The sequence below is a fragment of the Cydia amplana genome, chromosome 10 (genome assembly GCF_948474715.1).
Source record: "Cydia amplana chromosome 10, ilCydAmpl1.1, whole genome shotgun sequence".
In the NCBI taxonomy this organism is placed as follows: Eukaryota; Metazoa; Arthropoda; class Insecta; order Lepidoptera; family Tortricidae; genus Cydia; species Cydia amplana.
The window spans coordinates 6,185,804-6,200,936 of record NC_086078.1 but is presented as its reverse complement, the minus strand read 5'-3'; the positions used below and the strand labels follow the sequence as shown (position 1 = coordinate 6,200,936).

At 35.8% G+C, this 15,133-nt stretch overlaps 1 protein-coding gene across 1 annotated transcript in view; it reads left to right on the top strand.

Moving 5' to 3' along the window:
- LOC134651336 (muscarinic acetylcholine receptor DM1) overlaps nt 1–7,127 on the top strand; it is an 89,336-nt gene extending 82,209 nt beyond the window's left edge. Inside the window, exons 4-5 of the mRNA XM_063506410.1 lie at nt 5,715–5,893; nt 6,008–7,127. Coding sequence (XP_063362480.1) covers nt 5,715–5,893; nt 6,008–6,800 — 972 coding nt within the window. The 3' untranslated portion in view covers nt 6,801–7,127. The remainder of the gene's footprint in view (nt 1–5,714; nt 5,894–6,007) is intronic.
- The last annotated feature ends 8,006 nt before the right edge of the window (nt 7,128–15,133 follow it).

Below are 15,133 nucleotides of genomic sequence, written 5' to 3'. Positions count from 1 at the left end.
CCCGCGGTTAACCGCTAGTGCGTAAGGGCCCTAACTAGCGCGTGTATTAAAACGTTCACCCATTCCACAGTATAATAAAGAGTACTAGTATACAGTATGGACGCTCCCTGCCTCCCGTTGAAAGTGCCGCCCACCCGCTGAGACCCGCTCTCGGTTACCTCACAGTTACCCTACAATGTCTTGTCTCACTCACACAAGCATGGTACGCGTTCACCTACACGAGCTTAGACTGTGTGCGTAGGAACGCGTTTGTTTCATACATTTGATCGCGTCCGAGGTGTGCCCATTCACTCATTTTATCAAAGAGATTTATGACAATTACATCTCCCGCGTGAACACTGCAGCAGTAACTCTGTAACAGACGCTGCTGCAATAGCCATCCGAATGTAACCTTTAGTGTTTACACGTGTCCGTGTGCGTGTATGAGTCGACATATAAGTACACGGCGCTACACGTTTAGAAATTTCCAATTTCAAATGAAACCGAGGCAAATAACAAGAAAACTGTAAAAGCATTGGCAAGCAGGTCCATTTCACAGTTCGAATAACTGTAACCCAGGCGTGTTACTAAAAGGCATTTTGAATAAAATCTCGTAAAACGGTATTCTCCATTACATTCGTAGCTGGGAATACCAGAATACGCCCGATGCAGCGGCGTTATTCCTATTGACTACGAAACGGTTTAGTTAGACGAACCAGCATTTCAATTGACCTGCCTTTAGACGGCTAAAAGCTAGTTGCATAGAAAGATTTATTTCTTAAATCTGACATAATCGATGATACTAACTTAAATTTTGTTTTATCCAAAATGAAATGTGCAACGGTAAGTACCTACTTAGCAAGGTGATCCAAAAGCTTTTCTAATGGTATGCTCTCCCAGTTGTTATGGATCTCGAATTGGGAAACGAAAACTTAGTTTTGCAAGATTGAGCTTAATACCTCACTTATGCTTATGGAGCTTATGGAGATTTATTATCGCAGAGTTACGCTAGATTTTTCACTGTGATTGTAGTATAAAAGTCCACAAATGTATCCTTTCCGGTCAGCCATTTGCTTGCCCATTACCCTTCCGTAGTGGAAACCCTGCTTTCCCTGCCACGCTTAATCCCTTCAATCGTTTCGACTCCATTTGATGAGCAATGTGAACGATGCAGCCAGAACTCGAGGCGTCCCAACCGGTCTTAGTATTGAAACGTCCTATCTTACTTGGGATTTCTTATGATTTTCAGTCGTTTCGTGTAAAAGTGGCCCATTCATAATGCAATTCCAGTGCCGACGTTCAAGTTAGGCGAAGTTGGGACTCTGATATATTCCATTTATCCGGCCTTCATACTTTTAATGCTTTCGCTCTGTTGTTCACAATATATCTGACTGTGGCATTGCGGTGGGTCCATTTATACATATGCCTTTACAGTACGGTTAACAGTACAGTTGCGGTGTTTTGATATTGATAACAATAAGTATTTATAAATAGTAAGGTATTTTAGACCGGCAGTCCGTGAAGTTTCATTTAAATCGTGTATATTCTAGTAATAGCCACATTAGGGGTAAAGCACCCTACACTTAACTTGTATGCTTTTCGTCAGTTAATTTGGCATCCCTTTTAATTGTGTAGTTCCGCTCACAAAAATTGTGTAGCATCAAATAAATACTTAAACATAGGCGTCCCAATTAGGTACTTAATTAGGTTTCTCAAATGTTACTGCAGGTGTTCTTGTTGCAACACGCAAAGCCGATAATGGATTAGTACTAATTGCCAGAGCACTCGATGTACGAACGACCCTCGAACGATACTCGTACGACACTAGTGCTGCTGCGGGTAATTGGTTGTGGAGGATTAGGTACAACTTGATGCATCGTGTTTGTCAGTTCCAATTATGGTACCTACACTAGGTAAAGAGCAATGAAGAAAGGGTTTATTTGTCCAAGGAAATTAAGGTGTGAGATCTATTGATTTTTAAATTATCAGAGGGCCTACCGCGCGAACACCGAAGTTCATAAATTGTGTTTCAATACAGTTACAACTTACAAAGTAACGTTTGCTATCATGAGTTTGAATTGAATGTATTTAGGCGCGTCATACTTAGCCGTTAGGCAAGCCGAAGCAAATTTGGTTTGCCGTATGTTTAAACCCAGTTAGATAAGTCGGTGGTAATCGAGATGTATAAAAGCTCCGCACATATTAGCCATTGTACTCGTCGGTACAATCAAACAATTTAATTTACGACCCATTTCGTAGCTTGTCACAGTGACAACCAATACAATATGAAAGTCGCTATTAGGGCTGATTTAGACGATGCGAGAACTCGCATGCGAGTTTCATGACATTGCGGGTTTTGATCGGTCGGTTGAATTGGACGTAACCAACAGTCCGCAATGTAACTAAAATCGCATGCGAGTTCGCGCGCCGTGTAAATTAGCCCTAAAGACACTTATACGGGTTGTCACTGAGACAAAATACAAAATGGGTAAGAAATTAAATTCTTTGACTGTACCTATAATGGTCGGACGTCAGAATTTTTGGTGGGTAGAAAAATGCGACGTTTAGAACATGCGACGACACTTTTTTCCCATTTATATTTGATACAAATTCCTCAGAGTTCGTGAGCGGACTACATACACTTGTATAATGGCTCCTCTACACGATGGGCCAGCGCCGGCCACTCCAAGGGACGCAGCCATGCGGTAGAATGAGATAGCAATATCACTTTGCTCCCTCTAACGCATAAATGCGTCCCTTGGAGTGGCCGGCGCTGGCCCATCGTGTAGAGCAGCCATAAACAGCAACACTCCTAACTAGGTAAGTACATCGGTGGATCTTATTACAAAAGGCATAAGATCAACCGATATGTACAGTTAACAGTGTGGGCGATGGTGGTATATATCTATGAGTACCTAACATGATTTAAGACAGGCGCTCCTTCAGTTTTGCCCATGTTTTTACTTTCGAAAATATCACAAGTGGGTTTTAATGATAAAGGGTTCCGTTTCTAGGAATGACAAAACGGAAATGTCGTTACCCTTTTCCAGGACAACCTTTTACTGAGAAAAGAATGGATCAAGTTGTAATTTATGACATATGCGGTAAGAAATGTAGCGTCTAATGTAATGCCATAAATATACAACCCTTCTTCCATTTTGTGTTTTTAGAGTTGTTGCTTAGCTTATTTTCTTTTATTTCCCTTCGTTAACTAGTATGTATTGCAGAAAGCTGTAATTTTTCAATACGTTTGAAACTAAGAGTTGGTACCTATCTAGGTACCTCCCGTAAAACCACACAAGTTTAGTCCAAACTCTCCCAATTCCGAAACTAACTTACCTAAATGTCTTGAGGTGTTACTATTATTTGAATCAAAGTCAATCAAAATTGATGCATTGATGCATTTTTGCGTATAAATGGAAGAAAAAAACCCAGAAAATACTAAAAATAACGTTGCTATTGAACTTGTGGACGATAGTTGTAGTATTGGATTATAAGTGGGTTGTTTTTACGGTGCTCATTAGCATTATGCACATGACAATTTGTTGGAACATGTAAAAAACGTCAACCAATTTATCGAGACTAATCCCAATACTCAATAAGCTCAAGTTCTCTCTAGTAGTAGGTAGTTCTGGGTGAAATGGTCAAACGCTTTTGTAAAAACTTGGGATAAGATAGTCAAAGCGAACTCCAGCCAGGAACTTCAGAATGCAACAGAGAAAACGCTAAGATGACAAGGAGATTAGTCATTCACTCCTACATAGACGATGTTCCGCACACAATGCTTTTGTTTTATGATGCGGAGTCTGTGCAGCTATGCTTGAAACGCTAGCACCTCAACTTCGTTAGGCGCTAAGAGTTATTAATTTACGAGCTATTAAGGCGCTTTCAAAGGTTTCTGCGCATCTGCTAGAGGCAAGTTTCTAAGCGGTATTAGGTTCGTTGTCTATCGAGCTGGTTTTCAGCGAACAGCTTTGGTTGCATTTATGAAATTGGGCCAATCATTTAAACTTTCAAATCTATCTCTAATGTTAGCTATTGTGAAATCTGCATTTGAAAAGTGGACACTGAGGCAATTCTTTTAGTATCTTATACCTTTAAACGAGCAATTCTTGCATATTTATTTATTTATATGTAAATATATATATTTCGGGGATCTCGGGAACGGCTCTAACGATTTCGATGAGATTTTTGGGGGCGAAAAATCGATCTATCTAGGTTTTATCTCTGGGAAAACGCGCATTTCGAGTTTTTATAATGTTTTCCGAGCAAAGCTCGGTCTCCCAGATATTATTATGTTACTTTTGACACAGATAAGTAAGAAAATTAAACTAGGAAAAATATAACATGCAAAAAATATATAAATCCAAAAGAAACGAATGCAATAATCCTGTCAATAACAACAAAAAAACGACGAAGCGCTTTGAAAAGGTAGGTATTGCGCTCCACTTTGCTCGTCTTGGCAGTGCAGATAAGGTTTTTTTTTATATTTACTTAGTGAACATATAAAAACGGACATAAAAGTTATCATCCACGAGCGGCCAATTAGACATTTTGCACACTTTTGAAGGGCCCACAAGCGTCGTGGGCAAGCATACATTAGTGCTTCCAGCAACACTGCATCTCCTCAAAACATCACCAACCTAAACCTAACCCTAATCCCACCAGCCAAAGCTCAGAATTAACTGCCACTAACCCGTACCGAAGGTCGTAAACTTGGAATGATGCCAGCATCGAATGCGCTTGGGGACAATTTGGCACGTTATAGCAAAATCGGTGTGCGGATACTATGTTTTGAATGAATAATCGGCTTGCAAGTTTGCGAGTTTGTTTTTTGGCAAGGTAAGGCAAGGTATATCCCGTATCGGAACTGGAGCAATTTCGTGGGATTATCTGATTCGTTTTTCTTTTATAGGATTTGGTAGATGCAGGTAGTCCGTTCATCTCTTTGATGAGTTTTCTGCAGATAATTTAAAATATAGGGACTGGCTTTGAGTGTATTGACTCTACACTATTTACATATGTGGCTTTCCATCACAGAACGGCCCTTATGCTTCAAGTTTAATACGGACCATTTTATCAGAAATTCCAACAGAATGGTCTTTATTGCACTTGAAGCATAAGGACCCTTCTCTATGGAAAGCCACATATAGTGGTTCAATATATAACTTATATTATGTGTACACCATAGCTTGGTGCTGGTTCAATACTTAACCAACAATCTATAGATAATCTTAAAACAATCTCTGAACTCAAAATTAGTATAAAACTAATATGACACGTAGCAAAGGTGTGAAATTCGAGTAAAAGAAAGAAAAAAAAATATTAGAATTAGGATCTTAGAAAGATACATGGAATTAATTGAACTTCCACGAACCGTCCCGGGCAACACCGATCGTTCTTTCGCAAGAGTTTTTCAGTCGCTAAATGGGTGAATTGCAAAAAATTGTACGTAGGTGATTAAGCATAGTTAAGAAGCTGTGATTAGTCTTAATTGATTCAGTTGTGATACGAAAATAGACCATGTAAATTGTAGGTATTGTATTTATTGTACTTAATTCGTAGACATATCAATGTCAAGTCTAAAGCATACGCTAACATACTTTCATGCATATAGTATATTATAAACTTAAATAGGAATGACTTAGTTATCGTAACAAATGGAATCAATTATTAACATCAGAATAATAACAGGTCTCTAATAATACCATCTAATGCAAAATGTTTTTCAACAGAACGCCCGGTTAGCGCGGTCGCAGAAGCGGGGCTTCGCCGCCGTCCGCGCGTGGTGCGTGGCGTGGTGGCACTCCGGCAGGGAGGACTTGGAGGACACGGAGCCCGAGGAGGAGCCCTCGGACCCGGGCTACGCCACGCCCGTGTCCGTAGAGACCCCGCTGCAGAGCACCGTGTCGAGGTATATTGAATTTTAGTCAAATTTAAAAATCAGGAGTTAAGCGAAAGAAGAATTAGCAACACTATAATTATTGAGTTTGTACCAATAATTAATTGGTCGTGTTCTCTTCAACAGATGCACATCGCTAAACGTCATCAGGGACCCTTACGCCGGCCGCGGGGGCTCCGGCGGCTCGGGAGGCGACGGGGGCACCTCCCCCCTCCGCCGCACATACGACGCCCCCTCCGCCCCTATCCCCGCGGCCCGCGACAGCCGGTCCCTCCCCCCGAACACCAGAATCAACACTACTACCTCACCTGCGCCAAAATCTGTGTCAGCCGACTCGGTATACACTATCCTTATCAGGCTACCAGAAGCAGATTCGGAACAAAATAGACCTACAATAAAAATGATCTCAGAAGAATCACCTCCTACAAACAACTCCAGACCACACTTCCGGCCAACGAGAGGAGATTCCGAATTAAATCTACATCCAGCTGGACACCCCGCGTTGACCAGAAGAACGTCACATATACAAGACGTTAGGATTCCTCTTAACGCCAAAATAATACCGAAACAACTTGCCGGCAAAGGAATAACAAAAGCACCAAAGTCGAAAAAGAAAACACAAGAGAAGAAACAGGAGACGAAAGCTGCTAAAACACTATCCGCTATTCTTCTATCATTTATTATCACTTGGACGCCTTATAATATCCTCGTGTTACTTAAGCCTCTTACCGCTTGCACCGGGTGCATTCCTGACGAATTATGGTCATTCTTCTATGCCCTATGTTATATCAACTCTACGATAAACCCAGTGTGTTACGCATTGTGTAATGCCACTTTTAGAAGAACTTACGTCAGGATATTGACTTGCAAATGGCATAACAGAAATAGAGAAGCGATGACTAGAGGTGTTTACAATTAGGAAAGGATTCAAATTTATTTTACTATAAGATTAAGATGGTACCAATTTAATGATTGCCCAATTTTGGTACCTGAAAATGATCTTTGTGGCAGAAGTTGTTTTTAAAGCCATTCATTGTGAGTAGGTAGTTTCATTTTCATTAGTGAGTTGACCGTCCCGTCCAAAGAATAGTTGTATGATTTGTAGATTTCGTAAATTTTTGTGATAATTTCTTGAAGATTAGTTGATAATTACTGATTTAATTTTCTCATCTTCTCCTGTTGTAAGCAGAAGATCTAATAGCCAAAGATAAGGAATTATGATTTCGTAAATAAGGGTCGAATATTTTGAAGACGTAAGAAACGAAATTGACGATAGTGTGGTTTGTAAAATCTCTAGTCATTTCTCTACGGTATTCTACGTGCAAGGTGTGAGCTTTTAGGATTAAATGGACGAATTTAGACGAGAATAATTTAAATAATTTATACCTAATTGATGGACTGTCATTGCCAAATTCCATGTGATTTATAAGTATTATCTCATTAAACATTTTATTATTGTCAAGCTGACTATTTTAAGCCTGTGACTGTTTTAATTTGTTTCAATACCTGTGGTTTTTCAAACAATACATATATAATTTCGGTGTCGAAGCCTATTACCAAGTGATTGGTATGGTATTTGGTGTAACTTAGTTCTAAATTCTAAATTGTGTGCATAAACGAATAGTTTATAGAACAGAGAGAGTTCTGCCTTGTTTTTCAAACTTGATGTGTGTTTTATCTTAGTGTTAATTATAATGAATCTAAGCAATATTTACTTCATAATTATTATGTGGTACTGATTGTTCATTGCGGTAAATATTAAGAAAGTTACCTTGGAATATATTGACTACTTATTACTCGTACATATGAATGCAATAATAGCGACGGTTATACATAAAATAATATTCGAGTATCTCCAGTAAATAGTCTGAACCCAAAATGATGCGCCTACATCAAATTTTCAGAAGTTCAATGGAAAAGGAAATTGGAAAAGGAACCGGTTAAATTAAAGTTATATCAGGATAAAAACATTCTTTGTCTGATAAGAGAAATCGAATAATTATGCAATATCTGAACTGCAGTTTCCAAGGAATTTTTCTCAATATATATCTTTTGATTTCTGTGTTCTTGAGTTACTTCGTAATTTATAAGACTTCAAATTATCTGTCAGTTCGAAAACATATATTTGCAAAGTCTATCAAAATACTTAAAGCATACAACGATATGAACAATTTAGACGATTTCCTACTAAAATTAATGTCTCTCTTTTTAGATTCGAAGTCTGTGACTAGTCTACTGAAATATATTGTAAAATGAATCTTATACGTCACAAAAAAGCGGGATATTAAAATTCTAAATATATGTAACTACTTTAAATATTTAAAAAGATTAATATTGTAAAAAGCAACATTTAATTCTATAAATAGTATATACTGTATTTGTATCGGCATTATATTAATAGACATAGTAAATACTAGTAAATACTAGTAAATACTATGACATATACAAGCGAGTGTAAGTATTTACCTATATGAATTATGTAATATAAAGTCAAATCTATGAGTGTCGTACAACGTTCCTCTGTTGTGAATGGGGTTTTATTAACCTATTTATTATTATATAATAATATATATGTTTAGAAATAGAGTATTATATCATAATTAAGATAGGATTTTAACTTATCATAATGTTGTACAAAGTGCGGAGAATTACGCATTTTACCATTTTGATTCGTTTCCAAAATACTTTGCAAAAATTGAAGGGGATATATTTTTTAATGCATTTCAAAAATTCTTATAGACAATGATTAACATAATTATGTCACCTACTTATATTTTGATAGGTACTAACTTCAATTTAAGTGAATTTTATCTAGTTTTTAATCATTCCTAATCAACAAATTGAATCGTTCCATGTGAAAGTTCGGATTTAATAGGTCCTTTTTTGTCTGTAAAATATCTTTAAAACATTTGCATTTGCTTCCTTACATAATTAGGTACAGTCACCTGCAATCATATGTTACTCTTCAAAGTCCGCAAAAATATGTGACACGCTCTTATGGCTATATAAATAAGATTATGTCAGATAATTTTACGGCTTTCGTTGTGTAACATAATATTATTGCAGGTGAATATACATACCTACCTACAGTATTATTATGTTTAAATTAAATATGTAAAATGCGTAGTTTTATCTGCTATGTTATCAAAATACGTTACATAAAAATGCGACAAATTGAATCTTAAATATTTTAATGTTTAATGAAACAAAATAGTTATTTTCGATAGAAGTGCGAAAAAGAGGAAATTCGAAACGAGTGGCGATAAATTAAAACACGTCCGAAGGGAGTGTTTTAAATCGACACGAGTTGCGAATTACCTATTCGCACGTGTATCGAACAACGTTTTACAGTACATATGGCACTTTAAAGTTTCGACATACCTACGCACGAAAAGTGCTATTTTACGCACTAGTGCGGTCGTGTTTTAATATATCGCCACTCGTTTCGAACTTCCTCTTTTTCGCACTTGTATCGAAAATAACCATTGTTCGTATAATAATTAAAATAAATAATGCAATAAAATGACAAATCAACACGAATATGATTAGTAACAGACACACCATTTTTTCAACTATTGTTTTTTTATTATTTACATTGACCATGATATTTGAATTATGCACTCCTAGAAACATGTTATTCAAACAAAATATATATACGTACAATTAAGTACAAAATTGTCATATTCATACCAAAGTTTTTTTTCCTCTTAGACTCGTTATTAAATTTGTAACGTATTTTGTTAATTGTAATTCCTAAAAGTATATTGTCAACGCGCACAGTAACTTAGGTTTACCTTAATGAGCATTTTCTTGTCGGTGTCTCTAGTAGTAACAATAATTTGTAGATAAATTTAGCCTTGTAGACTTTACCTTTTTACAGGACCCCTTTACATGTATAACGCCTACTGTACACGTAATCCTACCTGAAAGATTTTTTATGCTGCTGGCAATATTCATTATGAAATGTTATTTGTTTATTATATTTTGTTTCCTTTCACTCGTAATTTCATTATAATAATTAGGTATCAATAACATTTTTAGTAAACGGATTTTCAAGGGAAGTTATATGAATTTTGTCAGCTGATTGTATATGTGAATATATTGTGATACCTACATGCTTTCTGTACCTAATTAATACTGGGGGAATTTGGGGTCTTGATGCTAAATGTCAAAAATGTGTTAAGATGGTCATACGTATACTCACGTTTAACAAATTACCTCTAACCACAAAATCCCGAAAGTAAATCGAATTGACACCATGAGATGAGGACCCAAAGTAGACGAAACGTAGTATAGGCCCAGGGGTATTTATTTTTATTACTTCTATCACTTTTTACCCAAAAGCACTCAATATTTGTATAAAAAATATGTTAAACGAATAATCACAATACCTTTAGGTAATCGAGATACAAAATCAAACATTCAGCAATAAACATAGACGCCAAGCTAAGATATGCATAATATGCATACATATTTGTATAAATTACTTTACCTTTCCCTATCGTGTGACCTGCATTCTTCCGTTTTGCTGCTGCACAAGTTTATGTAAACTAGAAAAGAAACACAAGATCTCTCTTTAAATAATATACAATTTTTACTGAGATGCTATGAAGTTTCTAATCATCAGGCGATAAATATTTACCATCGACTGGTAAATATAGTAATTGTAGTATTGCCCTACCCAGGCGTTGTCACACAATTAAGCTGCGATTGTGACTCAAGGTGGGGAAAAACGGTACCCATACGAAAATAGCGGTCATATTATTATGTACATGCATACAATATAAATTGTATTTTATACGAGGTGATTAATGATAAGAGCCATTGTCGTTTATAGGGGTAAAATCATTGTAATGCTATCATAGGAGAGTCTTGAAGACTTCTTAATCTATTTGCTAGTGACATAAGTGTTTTGCTCCAACCATCTCGATATCGACTTTTTTATTTCAATGCACATTTTTTTGTCATACTCGCAATAAGTTTCATAGCAATCGCTTTTTCGGATTAAATGTATTTTGTAATTTAAGTAATTTTATTACAACAAATTTGTGTACAAAGTGATCGTTTGTTAATAATAATTAATGTATAATTCAATTAAAAAATTTGGCGATCGAATAGGTAGTGAAATTTTAGTCAGATGAAATTGTAAGTTTAATAATAATTTGCGATATTAAAGTAAATATTGTATAATTTGAGAGCAATTTTTACAAAATACTCCTTTATATCACACATTCCAATTGTAGAATTACATAGTGACCTCAAATATTTAAACACAAATCGTAAATATTTGTCTTTATTATTATTGAATAAGGTGTTTAGGTTTTAATTTTGTTTCAAAGAATATTATTAGATAGTAATACGAATAATAATCAAATCATTTAATATTTATTCATTTCATATTTAACTTATAATATGTTCTGTAAACGTTGAGAATATTTGAGGTACGCTATATGAAGCAAGACCAGCGTTTAATTAAAGTAATTTTTAGACGTCGATTTTAAAATCATTAACTAAATGACAAGGGAGTAAAACGAACTGAAATATTTAATTAAAATATTGTCGTGTATTTGTAGTGTTGTACCTAAAATAAAAATCTAAAGGAAACTAATAGGTTTGGCAAATATTAAGAGTATAGATAGGTAGATACCTATTCGATGGATTTTTACTTAATACGTAAGTGCATGAAATGTGAGTAGGCAGTGCCAAATATTTCCTATTACATATATTAAAAAAAAACGAATCCCATGACATTCCAATAGTTGTTTTGTGTTATTTTTTAGTTTTTACGTCTCGTTTTTATTGTTAAACACTGCAAAGAGTACTTAAACTCGTTATAGTTATAAAATAAATAAATTGTATCGCAATGAAATTGACCAAAATGTACAACCTAGGTTTTCGACCTAGTTTTAATAGGTTGGTTATGATTATATCTATTGGCGTGCATGTACTAATCGAGTATCGGGTGAGAATACGAGTAGAGTGAGTTTCGTTCGAGACATTACCCAGCAGTAAGGGCTAATTTAGACGGCGCGCGAACTCGCATACGATTTTAGTTACATTGCGGACTGTTGGTTACGTCCTATTCAACCGACCGATCAAAACCCGCAATGTAATGAAACTCGCATGCGAGTTCTCGCATCGTCTAAATGAGCCCTAAGGCTCTGTCAGGCCGCATTTCGGAATGCCTCGTGCACTTAAGATTTATGTTACTTTAATGTTACTTTTGGATATAATTGCTCATCGCCCTTCCTTAGTCAAGTGACCAACCAGACTGTGAAATTTGTGAAACCCTGTCTTATGGAAAGAAATGTACGAAGTGTCAAATAGAATTAAATCTCGCAAATTAATATAGATTTATTATTATCAGTGTACAATTTAGTCAACACGGTGTATTTATGAAATAATAAATGTGTTTTTTGTAAATTATTTTAAAAATTAATCCATGTTTTTGTATAACCAAAGACAATAAAATTGAACTAAAAAGGGTGTTTTATTCATATCCATAAAATAATAGGTACTTACTTATATAATTAATATGTAGTGGTATATTTACATCACAATTACATACATACATTGATTCAAAATTTGAGCTTTAAACATAAATTCTAGTAAGTTTTTTTTACCTACATCGAACCAATGTCACTTAAGAATATTAATAAAGTAACAAGCAATAATAAATACGTAGATACAATATTATATATTTAATATATGTCTGTCTCATGGAATTTTTGTTATTAACATTTTAACCGCCGTATTGTCGCCGTTAGACTGGCACGTTTCGCCGCGTCCTGATTAGGGCATGCAGTACTGGTCCCGGTACCAAGAATTTTATTTCCCGGTTCTGAACATGGCCGGAACCGGGATACCCGGTTCTTCCCGGTTCTTAAGGCATCTTATTATTCTTTTTAAGAAATTGTTTGTGTTAACGTACAATATTTATGAATTACTTATTTTCATATGAACAATTTCATAAGGATATAAACGACTTATTTTATATAAAAAAGCACTTTTAGCGTTCCCACCTATTTTACGAAATTAACTGGCACACTTTGCCTCCGACTGGGCTTAAAAGTGTACGAGCAACACGGCCGTAGTCGATGCACTCAGCACTATGACGGCACGGGATACAGGAGTTAAAAATTCAACCCGAGAACGGAATATTTTCATATAAAACCAAACCTAGAAGAAGAATATTCGAATATAATAAAAAATAAATAATCCTATGTGATTTAAAAGTTGTTTAAAGATTATCGCTCAAGTCACCCGGGTCAAAATGTATAGATAGACACCTTATTAATCTAAATATGTGTAATTCATCTAAATAAGCTTTAAGGCTCATCTTCTCTAGGGGGTAATTGCACAAAAGATCCCTATCGGTCGAAGTGTATCCGCAAGGGCCCCCGAAAACAATAAGATAAGATAAGCTTTAAGGCTCCATTGGGATATATGACACAAACATACATAGATTGCTAATATCATTAGTCCTTTATGTAACCTGCATAAAGTACTGAACGATGTTTCAGATAAAAACAAAGTAGAAATAGCAAACTTGGTGATTTTTTACAAATTACCACTTTACTAGGTTAGTTTGTCGGTTCCCCGTTTCATAGCACCATTATTAAAATGTTATTTAATGTCCGGAGCTAAAGTACTAAGACAACTACTATTGTAATGGGAATAAATACGCATACCGATGGGAACCGGGAAGTACCGGTACCGGGTCTTCAGTACCGGTTCTTTCGACACTATAAAATTTTCAAATTCTCGGGAATTCCCGGGAGCATGCCCTAGTCCTGATAAATAACACAAAACTTTGTGTACTTAACTTCGTACCGCCGGCGGCCCGAGCACGCTCGATGAAAAATTGTATGGCGGTTAAAAGGTTAAAATAGTTGGATTGGCGAGATTTCCTACATTTATTTGTTAAAAGTGCTTAGTCGCTTTGCACTTTTCAAATAGACATTCCATAACTTGACTCGTTCTAATTGAAACCTAATTAAATCGCCGGGGCCAGGAATAGCATCTAATTTGTTCTGATGACTTTTAATTTACCAATTAGAGACCATTAGGCATTTCCTATTTCAATTAGTGTGGGGCAAGCAGGCATGAAAGCTCTTCAAGTCTTGGTTTATTTTGAAATTCGTTTACTGTTGTATTCTGTGTATAAAAAAAATATGGTAGGTAGATAAATAGATAGCCAACCATCCATGATATCACTTTAATAAAAAAAACATGAATAAAAGACGCAAAGCCGAAGCGGCATCCATTAAATTAATCCAAGGATATGCCAAAAGTAATGCTAGTAACTACATAATTTAAAAATACCTTAAAAACGGCTTACAACATACCACAAACAATGTACTTACGCATTTTAGTCGGTATTTTTTGAGTTTGTGTGCTCGCCATGCCTGTATACGTATCAATTTGTGTAAGCCCCTTAGAGCAGTCAGTCTGAAAATTACCTATTTGCCACACCGCGGTATTCGGAAAACAAGATCCATTCTAGACTAGAGAACGATACGATATGTATTAGATACTCGTACGTTGTAGTTTAGATTTCAACTAGTTCTCTTTTGCAGCTCAATTCGGGCAACAAATGTCACTTTTAAGTTAAAATATCGTAATAATATCTTGTGGAAATTGTGCAAGAGTATCTCCAGAATCGCACAAATGTCAAATTTGACAGACTAAATCTTAAAAATATCGTTGTCGTATCTTGGTGATGTCTAATAGACTAATAGATGTGTCTAGTTCAAAATCCGAATCGGGCCCATAATCGTAACAACGTGGAACCTACACGAAAAAGTTGTTACATTCGGGCTGTAGCGTGTCCACTTTGTACTATTACTTGTTTTGTGGCTTTGGTGACGTTTTATTTATTAGGCGCATCAATTCTAGTGAAATAGAACATGTTTATAGTCTTATAGAAACCCTGCTTTCTTTTAAAGTCAAAGACAAACAATATAGAAGATTCTTGAAAACTTTTACCGACTCCGTTAATATAGTCATTAAAAACCTAACTAAGGCGAAAGGGTGAAAGGGGGGCAAAAGATCAATGCGGGGTATTTAGCATGTGCCTGGCAACACCAAGGGAGTATACAGTTGTTCTTCCAGTATGTTGACTGCATATTAATGTCGATATAAAATGCTTGTTCTTAGAAAACATTTTAAAATATAGGCCATGCCTAGTACCTGTATGAAGTGTGTGAACTTTACGATTTTACTAGTACGGCTACCATCAGTTTGGCACTG